This window comes from Colobus angolensis, unplaced genomic scaffold (assembly GCF_000951035.1).
Source record: "Colobus angolensis palliatus isolate OR3802 unplaced genomic scaffold, Cang.pa_1.0 Scaffold279, whole genome shotgun sequence".
NCBI classification, from domain to species: Eukaryota; Metazoa; Chordata; class Mammalia; order Primates; family Cercopithecidae; genus Colobus; species Colobus angolensis.
Window position 1 is genome coordinate 1076319 of NW_012116032.1, and position 16981 is coordinate 1093299.

General features: G+C 38.4%; 1 protein-coding gene across 1 annotated transcript in view; it reads right to left on the reverse strand.

Annotated features, from left to right (window-relative positions):
• ZGRF1 (zinc finger, GRF-type containing 1) overlaps positions 1-16981 on the reverse strand; it is a 95590-nt gene that overhangs the window by 63762 nt on the left and 14847 nt on the right. The window contains exons 4-9 of the mRNA XM_011948365.1: positions 13652-13840; positions 11095-13339; positions 6085-6149; positions 2925-3015; positions 2365-2405; positions 1082-1084 (exon numbers count right to left, since the gene is read on the reverse strand). Coding sequence (XP_011803755.1) covers positions 1082-1084; positions 2365-2405; positions 2925-3015; positions 6085-6149; positions 11095-13339; positions 13652-13840 — 2634 coding nt within the window. The remainder of the gene's footprint in view (positions 1-1081; positions 1085-2364; positions 2406-2924; positions 3016-6084; positions 6150-11094; positions 13340-13651; positions 13841-16981) is intronic.

The window sequence follows — 16981 nt, forward strand, 5'->3', positions numbered from 1 at the left end:
TTACGCCTGTAATCCCAGCACTTTGGGAGGCCAAGGCAGGCGGATCACCTCAGGTCGGGAGTTCAAGACCAGCCTGACCAACATGGAGAAATCCCGTCTCTACTAAAAATACAAAATTAGCCAGGCGTAGTGGCATGTGCCTGTAATCCCAGCTACTCGGGAGGCTGAGGCAGGAGAATTGCTTGAACCCTTGAGGCGGAGATTCTGGTGAGCTGAGATCACGCTATTGTCCAGCCTGGCCAACAAAAGCAAAACTCCATCTCAAAAAAAAAAAAAAAAGAAAAAAAATGCCAGGTACATAATAAATCACCTGTCAAACCTAATACTATGTTAAAGCAGATCATCTATTTTAAAATGAGCAAGAAATGAAAGGAAGAAAAATTTAAAAAGTGCAATTGACTATTTGAAGAATGAATCATCTCCTAGCAATCACAAAACACATGATACTGACAACAGCAACAAGTCATTTTTAGTTCATCAAGTAATATACAAAATAACCATAACTTTTCATATGACTTGGACAAAGAAAATGAATTCAACTACAAAAGCAATTGTTTAAATGTTTAACAAATACAGAGAAAGAACACTTTCCCAATAGACTGAAGAGGTAAACTAGTATATTTCTTCAAATGGTCACTTTCCTTTAATAACACTTATATATAAGCACAACTGCCAACCAATTAGCTCTTAAAAATATTCAACCTATATTTCAGAATTAGAATTTTCTTTTCCTTTTTTTTAGAGACAGGGTCTTGTTCTGTCACCCAGGCTGGACTGCAAGTGGCACAATCATTGCTCACTGCAGCCTTGACCTCTGGGATCAAGTAATCCTCCTGCTTCAACCTCCTGAGTAATTGGGATTACAGGCATGTGCCACCATGCCACCTAATTATTTTTATTTAAAAAAATTTTTTAGAGATGGCGTCTCGCTGTATTGCCCAGACTGATCTCAAACTCCTGGCCTCAAATGATACTCCTGTCTTGGCTTCCCAAAGTGTTGGGATTACTGGTGTGAGCCACTGTGCCAAGCCAGAATTACAATTTTCCAATATACAGTTTTCAAAATTAATTAGCATACTACTTTCTCTGCTGGAATAGTTCTTTTGCAATGTGTAGTTAATTATACTAAAATGAGGCAGAAGTGGCATTAAGGGTATCTTCAAAGAACATGCTGTTTTCAAAGTTCCTTCTATCACCAACATACATAAAGAGGTTGTTTCAGAGAGTTGTAGTAAGAAGAGCCATTATAAGCCGGGAACATGCCTATAATCCCAGCACTTTGGGAGGCGGAGGTTGGAGGATCACTTGAGGCCAGGAGTTTGAGACCAGCCTGAACAATATAGTCAGACTCCATCTCTACAAAATAAAAAAATAAAAAATAATTATCCAGCCATAGTACTGTGCACCTGTGGTCCCAGTTACTTGGGAGGCTGGAGGAGCATGGCTTGAGCACTGGAGGTCAAGGCTGCAGTGAGCTGTGACTGTGCCACTGCACTCTAGTCTGGGTGACAGAGTAAGAACCCATCTGAAAAAAGAAAAAAAAAGAGCCATCACAAAAATACTAATGTACTCTTATTTTAAAGCTAAAAACAGATTTAAATAATTTTTATTGCAAAAGATTATTGAGACCTTTTCATTACTGTGGGATGACAGCATATTTTTATTGTCTTGTTAAGAAGAGGGGGATCACACTATGTCACATTGTGTGGTCCAGGCTGGACTCTATCTTCTCAGCTCAAACGATCCTCCTGCCTCAGCCTCCTAAGTTACTGGGATTACAGGCACAGGCCACTGCTCCTGGTTTTAACAGACTTTTAAAAAATATGTGATATTTAAGCAGCAACTCATTCTAAGGGAAAAAATAGTGATAGTGATACCTGTACTTTACACTTTGTGATACCTGTCCTTAAAAAATTTTAAACCTAGGCCGGGCGTAGTAGCTCACGCCTATAATCCCAGCACTTTGGGAGGCCGAGGCAAGCAGATCGCCTGAGGTGGGGAGTTCGAGATCAGCCTGACCAACATGGAGAAACCCCATCTCTACTAAAAAAATACAAAATTAGTGAGGCGTGGTGGTGCATGCCTGTCATCCCAGCTACTCAGAAGGCTGAGGGAGAAGAATTGCTTGAACCTGGGAGGCGGAGGTTGCGGTGAGCTGAGATCGTGCCATTGCACTCCCTCCTGGGTGACAAGAGTGAAACTCTGTCTCAAAAAAAAAAAAAAAATTAAACCTTATTTTTCCAAGTGAAAAAAAGACAAAAATGTGATCATTTGTAAGCTAAATTTTGTAGTTGCCAATTGTTTATAATTTTGTATGTGTAATATTGTTACATAAGAATGAAAAATGGCAAGTAACCATAATACAGGTGTTTTCTTTTTATTTTGTTCTGTTTTAGGCAACAGAGCTGTAGGGGTAATTGTCAATGACTCATGGGTTTGGTAATGTTTACAAGTCTGCAAACTAACTTCATGGTAAATAATTTGTTATTTAACCAAATTATATTGATCATATAGTACATTTATACTAAATGAATATCACTACAAATGATTTCAAAAACTGACAATATATAATACAAACTTATATTTATTTATAAACTTAAAATTACATGCCATACCTATATATACAAATATAATTTGGCTAATTTTTTTTTTTTTTTGGATGCAGAGTCTTACTCTGTCGCCCAGGCTGGAGTGCAGTGGTGTCATATCGGCTCACTGTAAGCTCTGCCTCCCGGGTTCACGCCATTCTCCTGCCTCAGCCTTCCGAGTAGCTGGGACTACAGGTACTTGCCACCACGCCCAGCTAATTTTTTGTAGTTTGGTAGAGACGGGGTTTCACCATGTTAGCCAGGATGGTCTCGATCTCCTGACCTCATGATCCACCCGCCTCAGCCTCCCAAAGTGCTGGGATTACAGGCGTGAGCCACCGTGTCTAGTGGCTAATTTATATTTTAAATAACTTACCTGCAAAGACTGAAGTGGTTCACTTAGTTCAACTTCATCTTCTTTTAGTATCTTAGGAAGAGAATATTAATTTAGATAAACCAACAGGCAATAATAATTTAGAAAACAAAAATATAAATTTCGGTTAGACTTAAGAAATACTAGGGCCGGGCGTGGTAGCTCACGCCTGTAATCCCAGCACTTTGGGAGGCTGAGATGGGCGGATCACCTGAGGTCAGGAGTTCAAGACCAACCTGGCCAACATGGTGAAACCCTGTCTCTACTAAAAACACAAAAATTAGGTGGGTGTGGTGGCGCATCCCAGCTACTCAGGAGGCTGAGGCAGGAGAATCGCTTGAACCCAGGAGGAGGAGGTTGTAGTGGGCCAAGATTGCGCCACTGCACTACAGTCTGGGCGACAAGAGTGAGACTCCGTCTCACAAAGAAAAAAAAAAAAGAAATACTAGAACACCATCACTAATATGAAATAAAAATTGGCCAGGCATTGTGGCTCACACCTCTAACCCCAACACTTTAGAGGCTGGGGTTGGAGGACTGCTTGAGCCCATGAGTTTGAGACTAGCCTGGGGAATACAGTGAAACCCCATCTCTACAAAAAATACAAAAGTTACTTATGTGCTGGCATGCACCTGTAGTCCCAGCTACTCAGGAGGCTGAGGCAGGAGAATCGCTTGAGCCCAGGAGGTCAAGGCTGCAGGAGCCAGTCACGCTACTGCAGTCCAGCCTGAGCAACAGAGCAATAACCCATCTCAGAAAAAAATAAATACATAAAAAGTAAAATCCTGATAAAACAGTATTGTCACTTAGCAAGAATTTAAAAAGCTTGGAAGGGTACTAGTAAAAATGAAGTAAAATAAATATTCTAATTGTAAAACATTAAAATTTTTATATTTGAAAATGTCATGGCCAGACACAGTGGCTCATGCCTGTAATCCCAGCACTTTGGGAGGCCAAGACAGGCGGATTACCTGAAGTCAGGAGTTTGAGACCAGCCTGGCAAACATGGCAAAACCCCGTCTCTACTAAAAATACAAAAATTAGCTGGCGCATGGTGGCGTGTGCCTGTAGTCCCAGCTTCCAGGAGGCTAAGGCAGGAGAATCGCTTGAACCCAGGAGGCAGAGATTGCAGTGAGCCGAGATTGCACCACTGCATTCCAGCCTGGGCAATAGAACAAGACTCTGTCGCAAAAAAAAGAAAGAAAAGAAAATATCAAGAACCCAAGAAAGAAAGTTGTTCCTAGCCTTCCAAACAATTACTTCTACTTCTGGAATCAAATCTAAGGAAAAAACTTAAAATGCAAACAATGATTTATGTGTAAAAACATTTATTAAAGGGTTACTTATAATAGCAAAATGCTGGAAATTATTTAAATGACCAAAACAGAGAACTATTTGTCCAAAGCACAAGACAGCCATAGGATGGATGGTAAATAACTTTTAAAAGGTATGTTTAAGAAGAATTATTAATAACGTGAGGTAATACGATGATATTAAGGGGAAAGGATATAAAACTATATACATCAATCTAACCATTTTTTTTAACTGGACACACAAAAAAATCTGGAAACATTAATAAATATTCTGAGAAATAGGGTAAGTTTTATTTTTCTCTTCACTGTTTTCTATATTTAAAAAGAAAAAAATCAAGATTATTAAAAGGGGAAAAAAGGACCAGTAACATAGAAAATAAAGAAAGATATAAAAAGGAAGCAAGTGAGGCCGGGCCTAGTGGCTCATGCCTGTAATCCCAGCACTTTGGCAGCCTGAGGCGGGTGGATCACTTGAGGTCAGGAGTTGGAGACCAGCCTGGCCAACATGGTGAAAATCCGTCTCTACTAAAAACACAAAAATTAGCTGGGAGTGGTGGTGTACACCTGTAATCCCAGCTACTTGGGAGGCTAGGGCAGGAGAATCACTTGAACCTGGGAGGTAGAGGCTGCAGTGGGCCAAGATGGTGTCACTGCACTCCAGCCTGGGCAAAAGAGAGAGACTCCATCTCAAAAAAAAATAAAAACAAAAATAAAAAGGAGGCAAGTGAAACATTCTACTTGCTTTTGTTCCAAACATGTCTGTAGAAAGACCAGTGCCATATAATGAAAGAAATGACCCTCCAGAAGTGCTAATGGCATCCCCATTGAGTTAGAAACAGTCATCTAGATGATTTATCCTAGAATTTCAATTCATCCTAATTAGAATTATTATTTTTTATATAACTACCATGGTTCCCAAACTGTGCAACAAGGTACTCTGAGGTGGCACAATGAACTCACAGGAGCTCCACAAGGTGTTTTACATGTAGGGAAACAGTATCACCTGACATCTGTCTGACACCTAATGAACTACTCACTCCAGGTCTGTTTCTATATCAGATCTTGCTACATTTCTTTCGATGACATCACGCCTTTGTGAAGCTGAGTTCTGAGAAACTGCTATGATAAAAAGCAATTATCATGAGAAAATCAATGTGTAACAAGAAATAAGGTGGTGTTACCTAATCTATTCCAAGGTTTGAGAAGTCCTATAGTGCCCAACAGAGGGACACATTCCATTAGTAACTGTGGGGTTTTTTTGGTTTTGTTTTTGTTTTTTTTGAGATGGAGTTTCACTCTTGTTGCCCAGACTGGAGTACAATGGTGTGATCTCGGCTCACTGCAACCTCCGCCTCCCAGGTTCAAGCGATTCTCCTGCCTCAACCTCCTGAGTAGCTGAGATTATAGGCACATGCCACCATGCCTGGCTAATTTTTGTATTTTTAGTAGAGATGGGGTTTCACCACATTGGCTAGACTGATCTCGAACTCCTGACCTCAGGTATCTGCCTGCCTCAGCCTCCCAAAGTGCTGGGATTACAGGTGTGAGTCCCTGCGCCGAGCCATGTAACTGTGTTTTTTAACAAACAAAATGCTAACATAGGAAATACTTGAGTTGCTTAATACTACTAACTACATAATAAATGCAACTGTTAGGTATTTCTTCTGGCTGAGGAAGGCAATGAAAAAATTAGATACAGGAGGAGTCATGAACCAAGATAGCCTAGGACTGTATTACTATAATTCTATTACAAATTATAGAAAGTTCTTATCAAAATAAAAGAACATATTCTTAGAGAAAAAACCTGTACCTGTTGAGAATCCTTGTGCAGATGAGGAGACTTTGGTGAAACTACCGTAATAAATGGTTTCCTCACTGTAATGGAGGAAAGAAATAATCATATCATTGTTATATATAGCAGTACTCTAAAATTTAACTTATTCCTAAAACTGAAGCAAGGAATATAACTTAAATTTTAAGATCAGACAATCTTGGTTAATTGTTCAATTTAGAAAGTAGCATTTGAGGATTCACTGTACTGTTCTGTTTAGACTAAAACATTTTTATGATAAAAATTTAAAAATATTTAAAATGTTTCCTTGTACTCCTTTTTTACACTAATTAAAAAATAAATACTAACCCAATAGTTAATAACCTATGCTAAAAATGAAGTACTGGACAACTGTTAGGAACAAGAAAGTCAAGACTCCCAGTATACTGTTGCTATGTGCAAACATGGACAAGAAAAACTGAGTCAGGCATGGTGACTCAAGGCTGTAATCCCAGCGCTTTAGGAGGCCAAGGCAGGTAGATCACTTGAGGCCAGGATTTCAAGACCAGCGTGGCCAACATGGTGAGACCTTGTCTTTACTAAAAATACAAAAATTAACCAGACATGGTGGTGCACAACTGTAATCCCAGCTACTAGGGAAGCTGAGGCAGGAGAATCACTTGAACTCGGGAGGTGGAGGTTCCAGTGAACTAAGGTTGCGCCACTGCACTCTAGCCTGGGTAACAGTGAGACCATGTCTCAAACAAAAGAAAAAAGAAAAACAGCACTTCATGCTATTTCTAGTCTATCTTAAACCCATTTTTCTATGGCTTAAGAAAAAAATTCTATATTCTAAAAAATTCACTCAACAATTATTTCCCAAGTGCAGTGTGCCAAACACTAGGGAAACAGCAGTGAAGATGACAAAAAAAAATTCCTTGAAAAAAGAGAGACACAAAAGACAAATAACTAAACCAGACAAATTCAGACTATGATACAAAAGGGTATCTCACTGAACAGTGATATGATACAGAACGATTTTTGATACAGGAATTAGAAAAGTTTCTCATGGGAAGTAACATTTAAGTTGAGACTTGAAGAAAAAATTCAGCTATGACAAGGGTAGAAGCGTTCCGGTAAAAGGCTGAATACAAAACAGCAGAAAACTTGGCAAGTCTGCAGAATGGAAAGGAGTGCAGGGTGGCTAGTTTTGCCACCTTATCAGGTATCCATTTAAAAATAGAATTTTCTTTTCTTAAATAAGTACATATTCAATCATCTCTCTCTTCTAAAATCACAAAAAGACTAATTTTAAGTGATAATTACGGCAAAAAATCATAGCTATAACTAGTGTAAACTTCATTTTTAGGCTATTGCTATTTATGATTTCATTATTTTCCTGCTAAAATTCAGAATAAAATAAAATAAACAATAATTTTGGAACTTGACATTTCTAAAGTTTTTTAAAAACACTGGATGAAAATTGATGTTGTTTTCCTTTACTGCCTTTGCTCCAGGAAAACATTCTAAATTAACATTTCTAAGCTATATACAATTATCTCACAACAAATTTAGAATTTTAACACTTTCACACATTCTAAATTGGTAGCAAAAGTTATTCTTCTCTAATTTTGCTTTAAACGTCATAAAAGTACGTTATACTCTAGTGATTCAATCTTCTCAAACTGTCTCAAGCAACCAACTTAATTCTTTTTAGAGAAATATATTTATATCAAAAAAGCGAATTTAGTCGATCATTACTCATGGATTCTGCCTACTCCCTACAGTTTATTTGTAATCCCTAAATCAGTATTTGCTATACCTTCATGGTCATTTGCAGACATACATAAAGCAGCAAAAAACGAATTGCCTGAAACGCATGTTCTCAAGGCAACACTCTGGCTTCTTGTTTTAGCTTATGTTGTAAACAATTATCTTTTTCATGGCCGTTTAGTGCCACATTTTTCATTTTTGTGCCATTTATTGGTAACTTCACTACTTAAAATGTCCCCAAAGAGGCCAGGTGCCGTGGCTCACATCTATAATCCCAGCACCTTGGGAGGTTGAGGTAGGCGGATCACCTGAGGTCAGTTCAAACCAGCCTGGCCAACATAGCGAAACCCCATCTCTAATAAAAAAATAAAAATTAGCTGGCTATGGTGGCACACGCCTGTAGTCCCAGCTCTTCCGGAGGCTGAAGTGGGAGAATTGCTTGAACCCAGGAGGCAGAGGTTGCAGTGAGCCAAGATCGCCCCACTGTACTCCAGCCCAGGCAATAAACTGAGACTCTGTGTCAAAAAAAAAAAAAAAAAGTCCCCTAAGAATAGTGCTGTCTAGTGTTCCCAAGGGCAAGACTGTGATATTCCTTATGAGTGTGTTAGGTAAGTTTTTTACAGGTAAGTTACATGGCTGTTGGCTATGAGTTCAATGTTAATGAATCAATAATATATATTAAATAAGGTTCTTTAAGCAGAAACATACATAAAACAAGGTTATGTATTCACAAATTAATGAAAATGTTCTGACCACAGGCTTGCAGGACCCTAACCCTGTATTTCCCATAGGAGCAAGGTTTATTGTTTACTAATTACATGTTTGCAGTGACTTCACAGAACTATTGCAAATAATCAGAATCAACTATAATTTTCTTTCCAACTTGATGAGAGAAACAAGTTGGTTTCCCAAAGTAATTTTTTTTTTTTTTTTTTGAGATGGAGTCTTGCTCTGTCACCCAGGCTAAAGTGCAGTGACACAATCTCTACTCACTGCAACTTTCACCTCATAGGTTCAAGCTATTCTCCTGCCTCAGCCTCCCAGTAGCTAAGATTACAGGTCCCCACCACCACACCCGACTAATTTTTATATATTTTATTAGAGATGGTGTTTCACCATGTTGGCCAGGCTAATCTTGAACTCCTGACCTCTGGTGATCTGCCCACCTCAGCCTCCCAAAGTGCTGGGATTATAGGCGTGAGCCACCACCTGGCCTTCAAAACTAAATTCTATAATCCCTAAATCTTCACGCTAGAATTTTATGTTCTTATATGGTATTATATAACTTTATCTACTCATATTCATTTTTCATTAAAGCTTTTTACTTTTTTTTTTTTCTTTTTTGAGATGGGAGTTTCACTCTTGTTGCCCAGAAGTGCAATGGCGCAATTTCGGCTCACTGCAACCTCTACCTACCGGGTTCAAATGATTCTCCTGCCTCAGCCTCCCGAGTAGCTGGGATTACAGGTGCCTGCCACAATGCCCATTTAATTTTTTGTATTTTTAGTAGAGACATGGTTTCATCAAGTTGGCCAGACTGGTCTCGAACTCCCGACCTCAGGTGACCCACCCACCTTGACCTCCCACAGTGCTGGGATTACAGGCATGAGCTACCGTGTCCGGCTACTTACTTTTAATAGTTTAGAAAACAAACCAACAATTATCTTCAAACTTAACTACATTTCAAATAATCATTTTAGTAGGTACAATAAGTTATGTATATTTTTCTCAGGAATCACATGAGATACTCAAAGTTCAATTTTACCTTTTGAAAGTAGTGCATTGTTCATTTACATTCAAATGTATATTATTTACTATTATATTCTTTAAAATACAATGCTGTTGCCAGTGTACCATAAGGAAAGTCAAAAGATCAATGACATACTGAAAGAAAACATTTAAAATATATATCATAAAGGGCTAATATCTCTAATATATAAAGAACTCTACAAATCAAGAATTAAAAAGCCGGACAAAAGGGTAGACAGAAAAGATAGTTCATGGAAAAATATATACAAACGATGTTTAAACATAAGATGCTCAATTTCACCAGTAGTAGTAAAAACACAAATTTAAAATAACACTGAAAAGGTCAGAAGTGGTGGCTCATGCCTGTAATGCCAGCACTCTGGGAGGCCGATGTGGGTGGATCACTTGAGGTCAGGAGTTCGAGACCAGCTTGACCAACATGGTGAAACCATCTCTACTAAAAATACACAATTAGCCAGGTGTGGTGGACACACCTGTAATCCCAGCTGAGGCAGAAGAATCGCTTGAACCTGGGAGGCAGAGTTTGCAGTGAGCTGAGATCACATCACTGCACTTCAGCCTGGACAAGAGTGAAACTCCGTCTCAAAAATAAAAATAAAAATAAAAATTAAATAAATAAATAAAATAAAAAATACACTGAAAAGCCATTGCTCGTCTATCAGATTGGCAAACATTCAAAAGCTGGGTAATACACGATTAGCAAGGCTGTGGAGAAACACCCAGTCTCATACATTACTCATGGGAATGAGAAATGATTAATTCCTATAAAGAGAACTTTGAAGTATCTCTAAAACTGAGGCAGGAGAATCGCTTGAACCCAGGAGGTGGAGGTTGCAGTGAGCTGAGATTGTGCCATTGCACTCTAGCCTGGGTAACAAGAGTCAAACTCTGTCCTAAAAAGAAAAAAAGACAGACACAATTATGGAACAGAGGAAAGAGGGAAAAGAGCTCTCTGGTATAGGATTGGAATTAGAGGTATCAATATGAACTCACTTTTTTAAAAAAATGTATTCCCTAGTACCTGTCCAAAAATGAGTAAGAATAGATGTAATTAGCTAAGCATGGTGGTGCATGCCTGTAATCCCAACTACTTGGGAGGCAGAGGCTGTAGTGAGTCACTCCGGCCTGGGTGACAGAGTGAGACTGTCTCAAAAAAAAAAAAAAAAAAAAACACATATACACACACATACGTACATATATATGTACATTTTTTGACATATATTAACTTAAATGTGCCAATATATGCTTATACATGCATAGAATGTTTATGGAAGGATATCCTAGACGAAAACTGTAGCTAATTCTGAAGGGTAGACTGAGCGATGTGGTTGGATGGGGACCTTTCATTGGTATTATTCTCTATTAACATTGGTTTTACTAAGTACATGTATTACCTATTTAAACATTATGTAATTCTTTAATGTAGCACCCAGAACTATTATCTTCTTTCTTTATAGCTCTTTGAGCTATAAAGAAAACAATCCAAAATAGACACACAATTCTAACCTTCAGGACTGCTATCTGGCTCATATGTCTGTTGAGTTCCTTGCTGAAAGACAGTATTTTTCTTTCTCAGTATTTCCAAACTGTCTAAAGCAGTACTGTGTTCAGATAGTGACTTTAAAATAGAAATGGTATTTACTAATCCAGAAAGTTCTGAAGAATTTCTAGGATTCCAGTATTGTTTGCCTTCTCTGGCAGTTTCAACCTCAACATGGTCAGGGAGTGGACTTCTAATCTTTCCCAAATCTTTAGGTTCAGATATACGTGCTTCTGTGTCTTTGGAAATAAGATGCTTTTTTCCCAGTGGGTAAAACAAAGAATTGGAAATGTGGGTATTTGATTTATCAAGTTCAATACATTCAGAGTGATTCTGATTGGTATTTAATAGTTGGACACTGTTGTCACTACTAGAAGTTGAGGGTAAAACATGTTCAACATTTTTGTCTAAGTCATTTCCCAAAATAAAAGACTGAGGTTGAGCATCTTCTGCAAATAGATTACTGTTTTCAGCAGTCTGATTTTGAGTATGAGGAATATGTAAATTCATGTTTATACCTTTAGATTTATTCGGGAGTAAAGCAAAATCATAGTTACTTCTGACTTCTTGAATAGGTTTATTAGAATCTTCTTTATTATCTATGTGTACAGCATCAGTCCACTTGATAGATTCAAAATTGCTCAATGTGTCACTATACTCCTCTATTTCTTTTCCAGTGTTTTCAGCTTTACAAATTCCCATGTCAAAACCCACATAAGTTTTATCACAAAACTGTGATGGCAGAGTCTCTCTGACAGGAAATGTCACTGTAGGTTTGCCACTAATAGATGTTAAGAGTCGTAAATGTTCACCTTCAATCTCTTCACAGTTTGTATTCTCAGACCTCTTCTGAACACATGAATTGCCATCATTAACCAAAATGTCCTTTACCCAACTCTCTGAATCCTGGGAAATTTTGTTGCTTTCCTGTGATTCCTCCTCAGTGTCACTGGTCTCAAAATTGTTCAGATTAAAAGTTACCTCCAAAAATGGTTGTGTTACATTACTCAGTGATTCATTAATACTATTAAGACTTTCATTATCCATTTTACTTTCAGAAATCATGTGTGTAATGTCATCAGAGATTCTAGAATTATTACTAGATTCAACTTGGAGATGTTTCAGTTCCGGCAGGGATGACTCTGATTGTTCATACTCCTTTTCTGGTGTTCCACATGTATTTACCTCCTGAGCATTTTCTTTAATGAGAACTGATCCTTCAATGCAGACCTTGTCATTTTGATTAAAAGATATTTTATTATCTTCTTGAATGTCAGATTCTGACAATGTACCATCATTTTCTGCACTGCTACAAGTAACCTGTAAGCTACTGCTTTCACTGAATGAAGGAATTTGTAATTTGACTTCCTGATTCCAGGATTGATCATTATTACCGACTGACTTGTCTACATTATACTTTTTCCCCTCTTCAGCACATGTTTCAAAGAACTGTGTATTTTTTTGTAATGAAAGGTCTTTCAAATTATAATTTATATCATCTTCCTGGGCCTTGGTTTTCCTTTCTGTATCATTCCCATCTACAGTAGAATGTATAGGTGAACTCTGTGAGGATAAATACATGGCCCACCGGCTTTTATTTCTCATGGTATTTTCTGATTGATACTGGTAGTATAAATTTTCTGTGCTCTTCATCTCAGCACACTCTTCCCGTTGAATTAGGTGCTTTGGTTTAGTAGCAATTTTTAAACTTCCCTGTGGTTGTTTTTGAGGAAAATGCTCTGTCATCTCAGAATTTAGTTCCTCACATGTACTAGATGATTCAGACTTCAGAAGAGCTAATATCTGTGCTTTGCTTCTGATGTTTTGTGAAACTCCTGAACAGTGAGATGACAAACTATCTCTTTTCACAGGCTCATTGGTCAGTAAGTCTGAAAGCGTATTTCCAGAATTGATAGGAGAGCAAAAATACTTTTCTTCACACAGCACTTTTGGGTTAATCTGGAAGGATGGAGAAAAAACTGAAGAAAAATCCATGGCATTTCTCTCTCTGTTCTTGTAAGTCACAGTGTTCTCAGGGTCTGCCAGTATATTATTTACATCTTTATTGCCAACAGTGGGAAACAAAGGAGGCATGCTGTAGAATGGAGAAAAAATAGTAGAGCCAGGTTTCTTAGCGTCATGTGATACAGCCGATTCACCACTTTCCGTAATAACCATTTTCTTCGGAACCTGACGTGGTCCTTGAAAATCCTGAAAATAGTAAAATAACTGTTAGCTGTACCATTACCCATAAAGAAAATGTGAAGAGAACTGGCTAAGAAAAAAAAAAGATGAAGGAGTGTTTCTGCTTTGCCTAAGGTAAAGTAATATTTCAGATTTAAAGTTTGTTAAAGTACATTCATTTGTAATAAGATTTTTCAAAGTAGGGTTTATTTCCTTTCTACCTAAGTATACTATGAAGTGCCCTTTGAATGACAGAGTACAATAACTTCGAAATTCACCACTTTTTGAGACAATTTAATAAATATATTTTGATGTATTATTTTCCACAGCAAAACTTACAGTAAACTTCCTTTTTAAGCCAGAAGGCTGACATCCACGAGATCGGCCAGAGGATATAAATCTCCTTGAATTTAACTCTGGTGCTTCTTTATTGACATTCTGCTTAACAATACCTATGGCTCCAGCAACTTTAACTTCTTCAACTGTGATTAAGTATCGATCACTTTCTAAGTCATCTCCAGGTTTCACCTAAAAGAATAAATGTCAAAATCACATACATCTAATTATTTGATTATCTATGTATTCCAGGATGCTCACTAGCACTAAGACACAATCGGTGTTCAATAAATAGGTGTTGAACGAGTAAATCAGTAACTAAAGTCTTCAATTATTTTTTATTATATACTCATTAACTATCAATAAGCACAAAAAAGGACAATAATATAATTTTTAAATTTCTCTAATTTGTTTATTCAACAACACATATTAGAGCTAGGTGTGGTAGCTCACACCTGTAATCGCAAGACTTTGGGAGACCAAGGCAAGAGGATTGCTTGAAGCCAAGAGTATGAGACCAGCCTGGGCAAAATATTCAGATCCTATCCCTACAAAAAATTTTTATTTTAAATTAGCCCCGACTGGATGGGATGGCTTATGCCTGTAATCCCAGCACTTCAGACGCCAAGTCAGGGGGAATGCTTGAAGCCAGGAGGTCAAGACCACCCTAGTCAACATAGCAAGACCCGTCTCTACAAAAAACATTTTAAAATATTAGCCATGCATGGTGGCATGCACCTATAGTCCCAGCTATTTGGGGCGATGAGGTGGGAGGATGATTTGAGCCTAGGAGGTCAAGACTGCAGTGAGCGGTTATCACACCACTGCTCTGTAGCCTAGGTGACAGAGTGAGACCCTGTCTCAAAAAAAAAAAAAAAAAATTAGCCAGGTATGGTGGCATGTTCCTATAGTGTCAGCTACTTAAAAGGCTGAGGTGGAAGGATCCCTTGAGCCCAGGAGTTTGAGGCTGTGGTAAGCTATGATCACACTACTATACTCCAGCCTGGATGACAGAGTGAGACAATGTCTCTAAAAACAAAATTAAATTAGTAAATAAATATTACATACTGGGGACTCATATGAGGCCCCTTGTTACATACTAGGGATACAAAGACAAGAAAAAAATGCCTCCTCTCAAGCAATTCACTTAGAATCCATACAGCTAAGTGTAACTTTTCAAAAATTAGAGTTATTACCAACTATATATCTTTAAATGAATAACATACTCATAATTATCACAAATTAAACATTATAAATCATTACAGTTGCTTAAATAATCATATCTAAAAATGCATTTTAATCACATTAATGAGTAAATGTAGTACTTGCCACCACCTCTGACTGCAGCATAAAAATAAGATTATCGCTAGGCACAGTGGCTCATGCTTGTAATCCCAGCACTTTGGGAGACCGAGGCGGGCAGATCACCTGAGGTTGGGAGTTTGAGACCAGCCTGACCAATATGGTGAAACCCTGTCTCGACTAACAATACAAAAATAATTAGCAGGGTGTGGTGGCACATGCCTGTAATCCCAGTCACTTGGGAGGCTGAGGCAGGAGAATCACTTGAACCCAGGAGGCGGAGGTTGTGGTGAGGTGAGATCACGCCCATTGCACTCTAGCCTGGGCAACAAGAGCGAAACTCCATCTCAAAAATAAAAATAAAAAATTATCAGCCTAATTTGAAAATACACAAAATCTGTATCAGATTAATATTTTACTAATGAAATGATTTTTTTTTTCTTTTTGAGATGGAGTTTCACTCTTATTGCCCAGTCTGGAGTGCAACAGTGCAATCTCAGCTCACTGAACCTCCGCCTCCCAGGTTCAAGAGATTCCCCTATCTCAGCCTCCTGAGTAGCTAGGATTGCAGGCATGCGCCACCACGTCCAGCTAATTTTGTGTATTTTTAGTAGAGAAGGGGTTTCTCCATGTTGGTCAGGCCGGTCTTGAACTCCTGACGTCAGGTGATCCACCCGCCTCGGCCTCCCAAAGTGATGGAATTACAGGCGTGAGCCAGCACGCCCAGCCCAAAATGATTTTTAAGATGAAATAATAGTAGTTACCACCAATCAAACCATATACTAAGATACTGATTCTCCTAGACCCTTCTAAAAATATATAAAAGTACCATAACCATTACTGATGTCACGTAAAATTTCAAAATGAATTAAATCCTATAGCCAAAATTAAACATCATCATCATCATAGTATGCATTTTAACACACTTAGAATCACTGTACTATGCCAGGTGCGGTGGCTCATGCCTGTAATCCCAGCACTTTAGGAGGCCAAGGCACGTGGATCACTTGAGTTCAGGAGTTCAAGACCAGTCTAGTCAATATGGTGAAACGCCATCTCTACTAAAAATACAAAAACTTAGTTGGGTATGGTGGCACACACCTGTAATCTCAGCTACTCGGGAGGCTGAGGAAGGAGAATCACTTGAACCCAGGAGGCAGAGGCTGCAGTGAGCCGAGATTGTGCCACTACACTCCAGCCTGGGCAACAGAGGGAGACTCCATCTCAAAAAAAAAAAGAATCACTATACTAACTAAAACTGCTAGGCATTTTACAAAAGTTATTTCTAACCTTCAGACCGACCCTGTAAGTAAAGTCTGTCTGTGATCTACATTTTACATCAGAGAAGTTAGATACAGAGTTTAGGTGGGCCAGGAAGTATTTATAACTGGGAAATGAACCCAGAATGACCAACTTTAATATCCTAATTCTTCACTAAAATATGCCTTTAGTTCTCTTTCTATGCTTTTTCCTCTTTGAGAGGAAAAACACAAACTACATATTTGATAGAATACCTTATTTACATACTTGTTTTTAACTTTTAAGTTCAGGGATACATGTGCAGGTTTGTTATATAGGTAAACCCGTGTCATGGGGGTTTATTATACAGATTACTTCATCACCGAAGTATTAAGCCTAGTACCCATTATTTTTTCTGATCCTCTTCCTCCTCCTACCCTCTCTGCATCCTCCAGTAGGCCCCAGTGTCTGTTGTTCCCCTCTGTGTCCATACATTCTCATCATTTAGCTCCCACTTACATGTGAGAACATGTACTATTTGGTCTTCTATGTTCCTGCATTAGTTTGCTAAGGATAATGGCCTCCAGCTCCATTCATATTCCTGTAAAGGAACATGATCTCATTCTTTTTTATGGCTGTACTTCATGGTATATTTGTATCTCATTTTCTTTTTTTTTTGAGATGGAGTCTCGCTGGTGACTGGAGTGCAGTGGCCGGATCTCAGCTCACTGCAAGCTCTGCCTCCCGGGTTTACACCATTCTCCTGCCTCAGCCTCCCGAGTAGCTGGGACT